Source organism: Solea solea, chromosome 6 (genome assembly GCF_958295425.1).
Source record: "Solea solea chromosome 6, fSolSol10.1, whole genome shotgun sequence".
NCBI lineage: Eukaryota > Metazoa > Chordata > Actinopteri > Pleuronectiformes > Soleidae > Solea > Solea solea.
Window position 1 is genome coordinate 5,573,546 of NC_081139.1, and position 15,499 is coordinate 5,589,044.

The 15,499-nt window shown below is 37.6% G+C and overlaps 1 protein-coding gene across 2 annotated transcripts in view; it reads right to left on the bottom strand.

The window, feature by feature from the left end:
• The window catches only part of atg7 (ATG7 autophagy related 7 homolog (S. cerevisiae)), a 46,676-nt gene extending 32,113 nt beyond the window's left edge, over nt 1-14,563 (bottom strand). Inside the window, exons 1-16 of one of the 2 annotated variants that reach the window (XM_058631896.1) lie at nt 14,125-14,563; nt 12,086-12,278; nt 11,877-11,931; nt 11,580-11,697; nt 11,362-11,439; nt 11,116-11,232; nt 10,303-10,443; nt 9,808-9,896; nt 8,647-8,768; nt 7,562-7,652; nt 7,305-7,449; nt 6,039-6,197; nt 3,720-3,914; nt 2,641-2,886; nt 913-1,028; nt 79-154 (exon numbers count right to left, since the gene is read on the bottom strand). In XM_058631896.1, coding sequence (XP_058487879.1) covers nt 79-154; nt 913-1,028; nt 2,641-2,886; nt 3,720-3,914; nt 6,039-6,197; nt 7,305-7,449; nt 7,562-7,652; nt 8,647-8,768; nt 9,808-9,896; nt 10,303-10,443; nt 11,116-11,232; nt 11,362-11,439; nt 11,580-11,697; nt 11,877-11,931; nt 12,086-12,257 — 1,920 coding nt within the window. In that variant the 5' untranslated portion in view covers nt 12,258-12,278; nt 14,125-14,563. Of the gene's footprint in view, nt 1-78; nt 155-912; nt 1,029-2,640; nt 2,887-3,719; nt 3,915-6,038; nt 6,198-7,304; nt 7,450-7,561; nt 7,653-8,646; nt 8,769-9,807; nt 9,897-10,302; nt 10,444-11,115; nt 11,233-11,361; nt 11,440-11,579; nt 11,698-11,876; nt 11,932-12,085; nt 12,279-12,390; nt 12,530-14,124 lie in introns of those variants that run through there. The other variant, XM_058631895.1, reaches the window with a different exon arrangement.
• Between the last annotated feature and the right edge of the window lie 936 nt (nt 14,564-15,499).

Here is a 15,499-nt window from a genome sequence, read left to right on the forward strand (position 1 = left end):
ATACTTTATATTGGATATCCCCTTTGTGTGTCTGTGTGTGTGTGTGTGTGTGTGTGTGTGTGTGTGTGTGTGTCTCACCTGATGTGGCACTAGACCCAAAGAAGTGGGAGGTTCATTCATCCTGTCATCACTACTACTGGCCACTGCATAGCCTCTGGATGGAGAGAGAAATAATATTATTTAGAGCGAAATAATATCATTCTTTTTCTATTTATCTTTTCAGATGAATGCAATTTGTTGGACGACGACAGAAAAACACAGTAAATGTCCCCAAATAACAAGTGTAACTGTCAAAAAACATATACTGAGAACTAAGAGGTGCAGTTCGATTAAAAAAAATTAAAAATCTAGTTAGATTTAGAAGACTGTATGAAATATCATTTCTAACAATGGAAATGTCTGTCAAACTGCCACAACATGAATCCTGATGTAAAAGATTTCTAAACCCCATAGTTAGGATGTCAAATTCTCCATTATAAGCAAATGTAAGGGCCTTCAGAAGGAAACGTGAGCCAGATCAACATGAACACAATTTTAAATCAAAAACGTTAAGCATCTACAGGACGACAAGAAATGAAATGCAGCTATCAAAGTAAAAAGGCTAAAGAAAGGCTTTGCTACAACTACGACCAACGGGGCTGAATACTGCGTACAGAGTCGTAAGATCAAAGCTGCCGAGCTTTCTTTAAAAAATAAGAAGCCACAAATGTAAAGGCAAACCTAAAACAGGTCTAAAAGTTTTAGACCTGGATTTATGATGCATTTAAGCCGTTGTCTGCAAGACAGAGTACAGTATGTTTCATCATGTTGGATTTGCTTCTCTTTACTACGTTAGAACAACCATAACAGGACTACAACTACCACTCCTAAAATCTATCCTCCATTGTTGTTAAACATCTACTTACGACTTACCCCTCACTGTGCTGCAGGATGGACACCATCATCTCAACAGCCAAGGCTCCAGCAATCATGGCGAGACCTGGTCTGCTGACTGTGCACTGCTGATCCAGGGTCCGGTCCCTAGTAGACTGTTTCCACACAAATACAAACAATGAGATAACAATCACATAAACAAGTGGTAATATTATAATAGCAATGACCTTGTTTATGTCCTATCCAAAGTGACCTAACAATGCTACAGTATTTCAGAAATGTGACCATCAGTCTCAGAGTCAAGAGTTGATAGTGGTGCTTCATTTATGAATCCATTAAACCAGCCTACAGAGGGAAAGAATAATTTGTAAAAGAGCGTTACAAAGATTTATAAAGACTGCTATTAACAACAACGCTGAACAGCTTAAGAGGTTTGGGGCAATTAAACTAATGCCACTTTGTCAAATAACTTTCTCAACAAAAAATAAGTGCAGTAGTTGGTGATTTTTTCTGTAATATGCTTTTTCTACTTATCAGTTGGCATTTTGATATTAGTAAAAAAAAGAAAAAGAAAAAAAGAACTGCATTTCCTTTTCACCCAGTTGCCTGTTTTTCCTTTGAAGGAGAGAACAATGAACCATTGAATCTTGCATCGCACTACACAAAAGAGCTGGATCAACAGAAATACTGACGTTTGAACCAGCTGCCAATAATTGTTTAAAAAAACACCAAAGTGAAAGGATGACAGAAACATGAACCATGAAAACCTTGTACGAAAATCAGCTCAAATTTAAATGCTCAGCTTAATTATGAGAGCTGAACAATGAGACGATGGAGTTACCATTTTGCTTCAGTCAACAAAGCTCAGAGAAAAACAACACAAAAACTAATCATATCATTACATTATAGTATAACACTGTCCTATTCATTCACCAGACTCCAATTAATATCTCACATTTAGAGTTTAGTGAAGACTATGCCTCTAATTCATATGTTAATACTTTTGTAACCTGCCAGCAGGCTGCAGACACATGGTGTTTACAGCAGGGTGGCACAGTTTCCAACAAATGACTTCGATAGCTGATGAATAGCTTTCAAAAACTGCTCTTATTAGAAGGTCATGGCATAGAACCAAAGCTGTAACAAAAGCGTCAAGGATACAACAAAAATGAACACAGGCAGAATTTGGATGACAAGAAAACGCTTTTCTCACAAGCCTAAATGTGTCAGGAATCGCTTATTTCTATTTAAATCCCATTAAAACACACAGTTTTAAAATAACGCAGGTTACTCAGCATAAGAAAATCCTTACAGACATTTTAAAATCTTTTTAAATCACAATCAAAAATGTCCTCATTTTTAAATGTCCAATGCACTGCTCTGTTTTCGGAGCAAATATCTGTCTCTCTCGCTGACGGATGCCGTGTTTACCAGCGGTTGCTAATGTTGTATGTTTGTTGTTATGTGGGCAGTGCTGCCAAGAGAAAACCAAAGCAATCGTCCAAAACAGAGTAAAAGGGTGCACAGAGTTATGGGGAAGTTGGATGACAATCCTGTGTACGACTCTTATAACAGGATGTACTACAGTACACCCACTCTTGCATTAAATCAATTATTATATAAAACATATATGATTATATGATTGCGACGGTTGAGGGAAACGTCCAAAGGCTCTACCTGATATGTGTTTATCATACGTTTCCATTGTGTTCACTTGTGTTGTTCTATGGGGATTGAACTGAGTGAAAGGATGAATTGTATGCTTACATCTCCTGGTGCCACAACATCATTACAAAAGTAGCAGCCCAGCTTATGCCCTGGGATGTTGGAGAACAGAGAGGATCCTGGCGTAGAGGATGCAGAGCCGGCTGGTGTGGAGGACGAAGACGAGGCAGAAGAACCGGAAGAGGAAGAGTCTCCTCCTGCAGAAACATTCTGACTGACGGGGGGCTTCTTCAGCCCGTGGCGCATCACGACAAAAGTGTCGAAGCCTAAAGCGGCGTTCACCACGAGCTGTAAGAAAACCACAAATATGGTTAATCACGGTGATGGACATTATGAAACAAAACAAAAGCAAAAAAATGATCTCATCACATAAATCAAATGAACTAAAATGGCTTGTTTTACTCAAACAATGCGCATGGAAAAGTGATTTCAGAAAGCAAATGACATTAAACAAACCATACAGGACATACATTTGAGTCTAAAACTATACAACAAACACACGCCCACATGAGGAAGCAAATTAGAAAACCTAATGGGCAGCCTGAAAAACACTTATCTACCTAAATAAGACATCGTAAAAGCTGCAGGCAGACAAGATGTTCGAAACAAATCTAAGATCACCCGGCAACTGATTTGATTCCATGAGATAACGTTTTAATTTCCTGGAAGAGAAATTAAACAGCTAAATATCATGATTTGGTTCAAAGAAGTAAAATAAGACGGATGTCAAAGATGCGTCACTGCCACTGAGCTGCACTGTGTCCATCCTTTGACCAGAGTCACCTGTTTGAAATTTGATTTCTTCTTTTTTAATATAACTCCTGCTATTTTTGCTTCTTGTTATTATTATTATTATTTCTATTATTCTTATATAATTATTATATAGCTTATTCTTGCTAATTCTATATGATGTAGTGAGAATTTAGCAGGTACATCCTTGATTCCCCAAGTGGACGAAAATGTCTAATAGCGTTTCTTAAACTTGGTTGACTTATTGTTTGCATAGAACCTCTGATAAGTGGACGTTTTAACTACCGACACCTGTAACCTCACTCCCACCAGTGTGCGACACTGTGTGCCGTTATCTGTACATATTGTACCGGACAACGCTCCTTCCCTACCTTCCTTTTGCTAGCGGCTATCACTGTCGGCAGCCAGCGGCTCTCTCTTGTGTCCATGAGCAAGAAAACCACGTCGTGCTCTGAAATTAGCTTCTCCAGCTGCTCGACGTCCCTCTGGGCCTGGGAGAGAGTCGTCTGGGAGAAATTGACCGGGTGACCCGGCATTGGGATGCTCATATTGTATCCTTTGGAACTCTGGAGGAGGATGGAAAAAATTTAAATTAAATACAGTTCTTATTAACCGTGTCTAACAAATGTTCCCACGAAAGTGTTGTTGTGTCTTGTTTTGTACTATAAAATCAAAAATCATGAAACATATTTTGGAGAACTGTGTCTAAATTTGAGCCTAAATGCGACACATTGTATTTATTCTTTTCATTTTCACTCAGTGCAGTATTTGAGACTTTGCAGAAAGAAAAATGTGATCATTTGCTTCCAACATAACAATCCAATTACAACTTGATAGCATTTCACCTGCCCACGGAGTACAGATGGGAACTAGGTAGAAGCTAACTCTGATTGTATTTATTTCTAGTTTTATTCCTACTATTTATATTTGAAGTTATGAATTGTTTCCAATTCAGGGGCTCCATTTTTCAATTTGCAAAGAAGACTGCTAAAATGCATCGTTACAATTTGTTGTTTTTGATTTTGAAAGTGACCGAATATTAAGCCCTACTGCTGTATGGAGGCCAAACCTTGCAGCACAAGTCTAGAGCATTGTGACAGCGTTGTATTATGAAATCAAATACTGCCTCAGTATACTGTGAAATTACCACAGCTGGTTCTCATTCCTCAGACAATATGTTCTCAAATCACCACGTCAGTTTAAAAAGAAGAAAAGAAAACCTTGATAAATTAAACATTGTGAGGTTAAATGACAAATGTGATTGGGCTTTTGCGAAGTCAAAAACGGTCCTTTTATCACATCATTGCCAAACACGCATGTACAAGTGTAATCATCACCAGTGGAGCCGACTCGACTGTGAGGCAAATGCAAATGTCAAGAGCAATTTTGTAGTCAAACGAAGGGTGGGAAATGGCATACATGAGGTGTGAGAAGAAATGTCACTTTTACTGAATCAGTGGACCTCTTGCCTTCACTCGCCACATCTCAAGAGTGGGAGTTGTTAAACTCTTGAATTTACATTTCACGATGATGTAAGCGTTGCTAAGCTTTCAGAGTGATTTGAGGCTGCAGCGATGGTAATCACACTCACACAAAAAAAAACTCCTTACATGACAACGTGGTTGTGGCCCTGTTGATATGTGAAACCATTTCTCACCACAGACAAAATAAGAGAGTGACCTAGTTTGAACCAGGTCCTCACCACTTAATGCATTTATGTGCTCTCTGCTCACACTGTCCACAATTTTTTTTCCCTTTTCACACCTGATGCCCCAGAGTGAAACACCAAGCACTGGAGGGAAAGAGAAGCAGACACTCAACCCACACTGATGAAAATAAAGGGTCTGTGTGCAGCTAATGTAGAGACAAAGTGTCCAGACACAGTTTGCCACCACAGGGGCATCCATCAAGTTTGCAGACACAAAGCTTTGGATATCAAGTTCAGGACAAGTTGTTTCTATTTTATGCAAGTATGTGTGTGTGTGTGTGTTAGAGGGTAAATCACAGGTCTTCTCGTCTCTGACATGATAACTTCCATGTCAAGTTGTGATTGGAGGCTTTGCAAGGTCAGTAACATTAAAACTGTATTTAAGGCCCGTGCAGATCACACAGGGAGTGACACAGTAAAGTGTGTGTGAAAGAGAGCTGTGTGTGTGTGTGTGTGTGTGTGTGTGATGCGTGCTGTTCTTAGTAATTTTCATCAGAAATCAAATGTTGACTAGACGCGGGACTGTGGATGTGCATGTAAAGTGAAATCAAAAAGATTGCACATTCATCCAGTTGAAATAGAGCCCAAAAGACATTTCATTATTACCTGATGAGTTATTAGGCTATGGCCAAAAAAGTCACACATTCATTATTATCCTATTTTGATTATATAAAAATGTAAATAATGTGTAAAAAAAAAAATCTACATCATTTTGTAATCTCACATGAGATTCTAAACCCAGTTTCCAAGGTGACTAATTCCTATGCTCGACTAATTAATCCACTAGAATCTCTTCCTCATTTAGAACCTTGTTACTTACCCATCTGACAGAAAGTCACATCTAATAAACACCTTTCTTTTAACATCGCTCTTTTTAAATAAAACACTATTATTAACTCTTTTTTCCCTGTATGCTTTGCCAATTACATTTCAAACACCGCCAGCTTTACAGTTTTAATTGACTTTAACGTTAAGCACTCACCACGCCTGGAAAGATTTTGGTGAGTCGGTCAACAGCAGCCATCGCTTTTGACTTCCCTCCGTCGAGACAGTCCTCAAACTCATAAAGAGGCTGCCGAACTGGATTGGAGTACGAGATCTTGGCATTGTCTACAAATGTGATGTGTCTCACTCCCCATCCCTGGAGACACAAATCAGAGACAAACACGTTAATATTTTTGAATTCAATGTGTTATCTGGTGCAGCATTTGTGAGAAGATTCAGTGAGTGGCCTCAGTGTATGTCGGAATGTACTTGCAGTGCAGTTCTAATGCTGTTAAGATGTCTCTGTGAATTCAAAGCAAACTGCAGATAAGGATATTTGCCAATTTATAATGACACATTAGCTGATTATTATTTATCAATCAGCCAGAAACTTCTGTGACTGCATCTCCACTCGAGAGCCAAGCAGAGCCACAATCAGTAATGAATCGAGATGTCTATTAAAATCTGTAAACACTTGGCAGAGGTTCAGTGATAATCAGCCATGCTTTTACTTTTACAGGCCTCTCAATAATAATAGGCTTAAAATTCTAAACACTCTGTGAATATCAACAGTAGCCACATGTAAAATAACAACAACAACTACAGATAATTGTTAGAAATTGTTGTTTTAAACATAGATGTTTAAGACTGTAGCACTTACAAAGCAACATTTCAAAAGCCGTCACACTTGTTTATTTCATGAAGAATGGACAGTTTCAATGGAAGTTGTCATCATCTGCAGCCAAGTTGATATTCTCAGGTGTATAATTGTTTTAGAACCTGTTGGCCACATGTAATCATCTCTGCAAACAAAGATCTGTTTATTTACACCTTTAGCTCTCCACCAGGTGTTCATAGCAGACATTTATTTAATTGTATCTCTTATCTTTGTCTCCTCTGGAGGTCCAGGACTGATTTTTCTATTAATCGAGATTAAGTCCCACTTAAATTAGGAGACATCTCTTGTTCAAGTTGTAAGAGTCTGGGGGAAATAAGTTCTAAGTGGTCTTAAGTGTCTATTTTAAGTGTGATGAGCTGGCTCTGGAGACACCGGAGGAGTTTCACACACTGAGACCAGTGCTATTTTCATTGCTTTCATTACATTTGCTGAGCACTGATGCTCAGCTCTGTGCAAAGACAATCTCTGCTTTCAGCTTAACGAGTAGTCAAAACATGTAAACATGACACAATTTAAACGATATGCCAAATTCCTGTACGCCTTCATCTCTCTGTCCACCATCTCTTTGTCTTTTCCCAACCTTACCATAAGAGTCCTGGCTACATTGCAGCCCAGAGTCCCAGCTCCCAGGAGAAGACACTTTGTGTTGACCACCTTGTCCAGATCCAAGGAAGGAACTAACCTCCATCTCATCAGCTTCAGGTTAAGATCCACTGAGGACTCTGCAAGTCTGAAAACAGTCAGCCAAAAGAACTAAGAGAACTGCGCTGTTGTGTCCTTCAATGTTCAATGTCAGGAATACTCTCACACATCCACAAACATTATTTATTTATTTATTTTACCTCTTTGGGTCCATGCATTCACTAAGGTTCACCATCCTGGGTCCCATGGCACCCTTTGGGTTTTTCTCCCACCCAACACTCTTTGGACACGCTGAAAAACACACATTAATGGGGTACAATGAACATGATGCATTACTATGTGAGACTTCACAATAAAACAGGTTCAGTGCAACAAGAAAACTCACTCATCTAGGATCGGATTGAAATAAATGGAAATAAATTGCAATATCTGTCTAATTTAAGAATTCAAAATGCCACAGAAAAGGTGAGGTGCAACGCCTGGCAACGATGAGTCATTAATCAGAGACCCAGATGAGTCAAATAACAGCAACATTTTAATTTCAGTATTTGGCGCAGGTATACCAATAGTTATTGCTCACAAGTCGCTGTATACTGCTTCACTGTAGGGCTATAGCTCCTTATACCAGTCAGCTTGTAATGCATCACACAGTTAAGAGTGGAAAAAGTTGGATATGGTCAGTTGAAATGGTCAAATTAAATTTCTAATTAAAAAAACAATTACATTTCCATTTTGGAGGTTAAATTGAACATTAACACACACATACCTTAAGTCTATGTTATTTTACCTTTAATTGGTGGCAGAGCTGAATCAGAATTGCTTTCAAAACAACACCAAATCCACATTTATGCAAATCCAAGCAGAATGCATGAATACATTGTCGCTGACTTAATTAAAATCCACAGTGTGCTGAAGGGGTAGACTGAGGTAAATAGAGACACCTACTCTAAACTCCACAAAACCTTCACAGATCACAGATCTATCCCCCTTATCCACTCTGCCATTACCATTTAAATTGCCTTCATCCCATTTTCAACAGATACAAAAATAAGAAATGGAGAAGCTGTGCAAGATTGTCGTGGCTTGAAAAGGAAGACGGAGGCCTCAGGAAACCGGGACTGGAGCTCCATATCGGTTACAATAAACACATAAATTCACACAAGTACAGATGGATGTACAGACAAAGACAGATGGCATACCAACACATACAGTACATGTTACATCATAATGTCATGTGCACAAACACAACCACACAACCACACACACATTAAGGACACCAGATTACCTAAGTGGTTGGAAAGTTCAGGTAGTTTGACCTGGATCATAACACTGTGCTGAATGGAGCGGCTTCCCTGCAGAGTTCTGTCCCGGAAACACAGCACCTCCACTGTGTCCAGCTTAGACCCCCTGACACAACACACATACACACACAAGAGAGTTAAACAATGACAATAACGCACAAACGACCCTAACCCTGAAAATCAGAGTGACTGATTGTTTGTGTTGGACAAAAGTTTGCCACTTACAAAAGCAACATTTACAAAATTTGCTGAAAACAAGCCACTGGCATCACACAAAACACTGCTATTAAATTAAGCCTGATGGGAGTTACCAGTTCAAATAATTAAGTAATAAAATATATTTTAAATATCCGCACAAATGCCAGGAAAAACTGGCAAGTTCTCTGTGGAAAACTGTAACATACACATATCTATATATATATATACATATACATATATATGTGGTTTGTCCAGGGTTTCACTATTAATTAAAGTGAAATGTTCAGCACCAGAGGCAGAGATAATTATTCACATTCTTGGATGATGATGCACTGTGAAAATTCAGTGATTACTGTAGTAATAGTGAGTTCTTGTCATCATATGTGTTAATTTTCTTTTAGATAAAATGAGGTATGTGTTCTCTGGCAAATGAAGGTGAACTTCCAGGTGTGGTGTCTTTCAACTTTGCCCTTAACTTCTCATGATTCACAGCCTCCAAATGTGGCAACAGAGTATTGAGTGTTTATCCTTCTGAGGAGATGTTTACATGAGCTAGCTATCTGTTTTTAAACATAAACTCAAAACACATTTTAGCCTCTATGTTCCCCTTCCTGTTCTTGGTATGTGTGTTTATGTTGTTTATGTGTGAGTCTGCAAAGTATTCTAAACCCTTTTTCAAAGGGAATGTGGCCCAATTTTTTTTTTCTTTTCTTTTACCCATAATGGGAAAATGACACATTGATAATAAATACAGCATGCTTCAAATGTATTTATATACCAATATAAAGTGAAAGTAAACTGTCATAAAAAAGAAATGTATGCATGACGCAGCAGCTGAAAAGGAATATATATTGTGTACATAGGGGAATACATTCCTAAACTCTGCTTAATGCTTTTGCTCAGAAGATAACGTGGCAAAGACAACAATACACACAAGTGGGGTTTACCATCGGCTAGCTATGAGAATCAGTAGATTTCTCAAAGGCCAGCCTGGATGCTGAGCCAGTGTGCACGGATCATAGAAACCCACGGTAACCTGGAAAAACCAAACAAGGTGTTTTTACATGGCAGTGTGTGTGTGTGTGTGTGTGTGTAAAACAACAGGCTCAAATGCACTGGATGAGCTACATCTATTGCAGTGTATCTATGAAACATGGCAAAGATCTTTCACATATCAAAGATAAATCTAGATCTCTTCTAAAATAAGTTAGACTAACACAGTAATTTATTTAACAGTTGATAACTTTAAGTACAAATGTTTAAATCCAAATATATTGATCTCACTTCTTATGTCAACTGCACTGTATTGATTTTTACAACTCAAACCAATGTTTTTTTTATATATCTAATTCTGTGAAAAATATTTTTTATATTTATTGTATTAACAACAATGCATAATACAAAATAACTGTGAGCAAAGTCATGCTTTTGACGATGACTACCTTTTTAGTATCTGTGAAGAACGTATCCCAGTCTCCGAGGGGAGCCAGCTGAACAGTTGTGTCCGTGTACTTCATGAGAAAGTAAGGACCTGCTCCACTTTTGATCCACAGGTCGTCATATGCCTCCTGTAAGGCTGTGATCTGCAACAGAATGAGGCCTCAGCGGGTGTACACAGCTCTGCACATCAATCATGTCTATCTCAGAGTGTTGAAAAGGTCAGTCATATACAGTATATATATATATATATATTTCATGGTAACTTGTGGTAGTGTCAGACACATGAGGTTCTTTGAGGCATAGTATCCGCACTTCAGAGATATTTTATTGTAACTTGAACTACACTTGTTTACAGTTTCTGCTTAGCAATTGTAGAATCAATGCCATTTGGCTGATATGTCCTTAATAAAAATACAATTCTGTGTAGATCCCCTTCAAACACATACAAATGAAGAGGGACCTCAGATAAAAACATCATCCAAGACAGAATTTGCTCTAAATGAGAATTTTCTATATACAAATAAAATTTGTTTAAAAGCTATGCCCTGGTCAAAATTGCAAATGTTGTTTATTCATGTAGGTCGAGTCTAAGAGACAAATGGGAGGAGGGCTCATGCTATTAGTAGCATCCATTTTTTATTCATTATACTGATTTATAACCTGTACATTCTGTCATAGGAAAGAGGTTAGGAATAGGCCATAAGCAGGACGGAATTAAAAATGGAAACAGGGATTATATTAAATATCTAACATTCCATATAAACCATAAAGAAACAGCGAACTGTATTTATTATAATAGTTGAATAACAGTTCACCTGTTTTGCTGAGAAAACTTGATCAAGGACAGAGGGTGGCTGGACAATCTTAATACCCTCGGGGAAGCAGAGTGCAGGGAAGCAGAACCAGTAATAGAAATGGTACTTCTTCAGATCCTGCAAAATAAAAAGAAAAGATGGTCATGAAATAGGATTTAGAAAATGTGATATAAAAACAGGAAAAGAACCAATGACCACGTCATTAATATACGAAATGCACAATTATTATATATAGTTTGTACGCACTGCAAAGGTCAGCAGAATGAATCTGCAGAGGATGGATGGGTCCTTCAGTGCAGCCCCAGATTGTATGGCATCCCATATCTACAGAGGACAGCAGCAGATGAAAATGTACATACATTCAATCGTCTAATTTTCCTTTGCACACCTATTTGACAATTTCTAATGTGTTTTTTTAAGGTATAACTTTCACACCTACAAATAATGTCCACTACACATTTTACCTCTTTGGCTTCCTTCTCCAGCAGAGCCTTCTTATCTGTGGTCTTGAAGGCATCGAGCGTGTTGGTGTTGTACAGTGTTCCAACAGCTGGACAACAATGAGCTGGAGTTGGACCATCCCTAGCAACAAAACAGAAAATTAAACATTTATACTACATTAAAGTAAATAAATGCACTGTATATGCTACATGTTGTTGTCTAATGTGAGGGCTGACGTAAACTTGGTTCAATCCCAATCTACATGGGATGTAATAATAATGTTTATGTAGACAATGGGCAATGTGTTGCATCATACTCACACATCAAATGCACTGAACTCCAAAGTCAGACGTGTGGGAAAACCAACTGTGTCACCTGAAAAAGTTTAATAACTAATTAAAACGTTCTGATCCTTCAAAGTACAGCCTGTATTAATGTTTCATGCTACACAACAATGCATGCCATGAAAAACATCAACTGAAAAACCATCGTTATATTATTTATGATAGCATCTGACCACATTGCTCACCATTGTAGTAATATCCCTTGATACATTTGGGGCTCTCGTCCAGCCTATAGTCATTGAGTTTCTTCTGAGTAAGCTGGTGCCAGAAACCTGCCTCCAGAGCGCTGCTGAAGGGAGCGAACTGCAGCTTGAGATCTGCAGGCGACGACGCTGCTCCGCTGGGATCAGAGGCCATCGCACCTTCACTAATAGGCCACTGCAACACATATTTTATAGACTGTTAAGTCTTTGTATATTTTCTGTTTATATGCCATAAACATAACAAACATGTAGAAAAAACTATTATAAACCGTCTTTGATTAACTGACCAATCCACTTGGAGAATGAAACTGCTTGCCACTCAATGACCACATAGCTTTCTTGTCTTTTTCTTTCTATTAGAAATTAGCTTCTAGCAATTAGTCCCTTTTAAGTACAAAACAAGGCTGCCTCTTATGCCTTTGTTCCTTTAGCTTTGTTTTCTGTTAAACACAATAAAGACATAAATAAGAAACCTGGCTTTTGAATTTGTTCTAAATATAGACCAATACATAACATCTCGAAGTTCCTACATAAACAATACAAGTCCAATTAATGTTCCACGTCTGTTAATTCACTGCCACAATGCACTAAGAGAAAAATCCAGGAACATACCCCTCAAACAATTTGCATTAAACCAAACCAACCTACTTGACTATTTAAGTTCTGTTACTGCGAGACCCACAAGGCTTTCAGTTTTTTTGTGTACCCACTTTAAAAAATTAACATGATTTAACATGGGAATCTTTGAGGAAGAGACTGACATCTGTGTACCCTGTCTGAAAGCTAAAAAATGTACATTGTGTAAAAGAGGACATATTCTGTTACAAAATTAGCAGTAAATTGTGGTGAAAGACGTTGGAGCTTAAAGAGAAGAAACCTGAAAGAAAGAAGGACTCAGACGCGAGTAGACTTTAAAATGAGTACTCATATTGTTGCCTTTGATGTGTAAGGCTCCACCGATTAATACATTAATTCATTACTAAATTAATTGCCAACTAATAATCGATTAAATGGTTTGGGTGTTTTTTTAAAACAATTAATTTGTTTTTTTTATTTTTCAGCTGAATGTGAATATTTACTGGTTCCTTTGTTCCACATAACAAAAATCTATCCATCCATCCATCTTCTACCACCCTTTCTACCCTCTCAATTAATTCCTAGGAAAAAATACAGAAAACATTAACCATTTAATTATGTTTAGTATAAACACCTGAATTGGACAAATGTTGAAAACTGGCAAAACCATTTTCACAGAATTTCATATTTAAATGTAGATCTTTAAGATTACAACAAGAGCTGAAACAATTAATCGATTACTAAATTAATCGACAGCTATTTTGATAATCAATTAATCGGTTTGAAGCTTTTTTCATGATTAAAACAAGATTTCCAATTGTTTAAGCTTCTTAAATGTGAATATTTTCTTCATTCCTTTGCTCTGGATAACAAAGAACTCATTAAAGGTGAATCATTTTGGTTTGTGGACAAAACAAGACATTTGAGAACATCATCATTTCCAGGTTTGACGAACACCGATCAACATTTTCTATGGTTTTTCTGATATTTTATGGACCAAACGATTAATCGAGAAAATCATCGACACATTCATCGATTATTATTATGAAAATAATCGTGAGTTGTAGCTCTAATTACAACTGAATATTTTGATGTTCTGGACATTGTCTGTATCTAGACCTCGCTTTATTTTCAATGAATAGCCCTGCTTTAAGCCAGGAACATTGTGGGGCTTTATGGGAAACGTTAACGTATGCTCCAGTTCCCTATTTAATGTGTCTAGGCATTGATACGTTAAGGCTTTAAGTTAGTGAGGAGTGAGTCAACACAGACTCACGTTAAAGAAAATGCATCATTTAACAGTTTTTACACGCGATCGACGTCACACACACACTAAAACACATCAAGACGGCAAACTGGACGAAGTCTGCGGTTGTCCAGGGAAATGATAAAGAAACCAGACACGCTTTTTTTCCCCAAAATGATATGAAAACGAACTGACTTACCACAAATCCTTACTTCCTGGGGAAGCTGATCATGTGACAAGCTGTCAACAAAGCAATGCACTGTGGGTAAGTAGCCCGTCAAACTAGCCTCTACTGGCTAGTGGCTAACCACGGTAGAAATCGCTCTCGTCTGGGCTTTACGGTGCAAGCACCATTGAGTAGATTATGAAGGACCAAAACAAAAACAAGAAAAGGACGACGATAAAGCAGGAGAAAACTGACAGGAACTTGTACGCGCCGTTTCTTTTCATGTCGAACTGAACCAGGATGTGAAGCTGTCGCGTGTAAAGTCACTCTGTGTCAGGGATCAGTTAATGCCACCGCCTTCAGCAGGACAAGTTACGGCCAAATGTACAATATATAATATACCAACATTCATTTATCCACGTAACGAGATCGATATAAAGCAATTACGAGCTCGTTTTCATTTGAAGTTTACAGGGAAATGAGCTGTTGGCTCCACCTGTATGGTGTTTTACCACGTTGAGTTAGGGCACGTCTCAAAATTACACTGCAGAGGGATAAAAGCACAATCCTCTGCTACCAAAATTGAATAGTTAATTAATTGACTTTTAATGAATTGTGTATGTTTTCCAAGTTACATGAACAATGTATATGTAATTTATACTTATAGTTGTTTAATATATACATTTACACTTTCTGTTATTTTAATTCCAAGCATCTAGCATTGTTTTTCTGGAAGCCTTCTTCACACCAGAATAAAACATGTCATACGTTTAAACAAAAAAACTAATAATAAAAATCTAAATCTTCCTTCTTTATAGTGTGGATTAGGTTGAAATGTCCTATAAACATTCAAGATTCACATCAAAACATTCTACTATTTATTTATTTATTGGCGCTCTCATATAGTTACTTATTGACGCAAGTCTCTGTCTTACATTGAACCATCACTAATTTAATATCTTTTTCTTCCCAAAACCCAATAGACACCTCTTAATTTTGTATGATAAATCTAGGTGCATTCATTAAAAACAAGTCACCATGTAAAAAACAAAAAAGATGACATTGCTATAAATGTGATGGCAGTTAGTTGCCATGCCTGCCAGTTACATTTTCCTTCATGCAGTTCTCACTTTTTGACAACATACCATATTTATTCCACAATTTCCCCATGACTATCGGACCCTAAAATACACCTTTTATTATATGTGTGCTTACAGGTTTGTTTGAAGTTAACATCATAAGAATAGTCATTTTGATGTTGTAACAAGAATGCACATTCCATCTAAGCAAAAAACAAGTGTGCTACCCTCAAAACTGCTGCATGCAATGTCAGCTTGTTTCATTGTTTGTTTGTTTGGTATTTTCTGGATGTGTTCCAATAAAATCATTTAGAAATAACTATACTGTG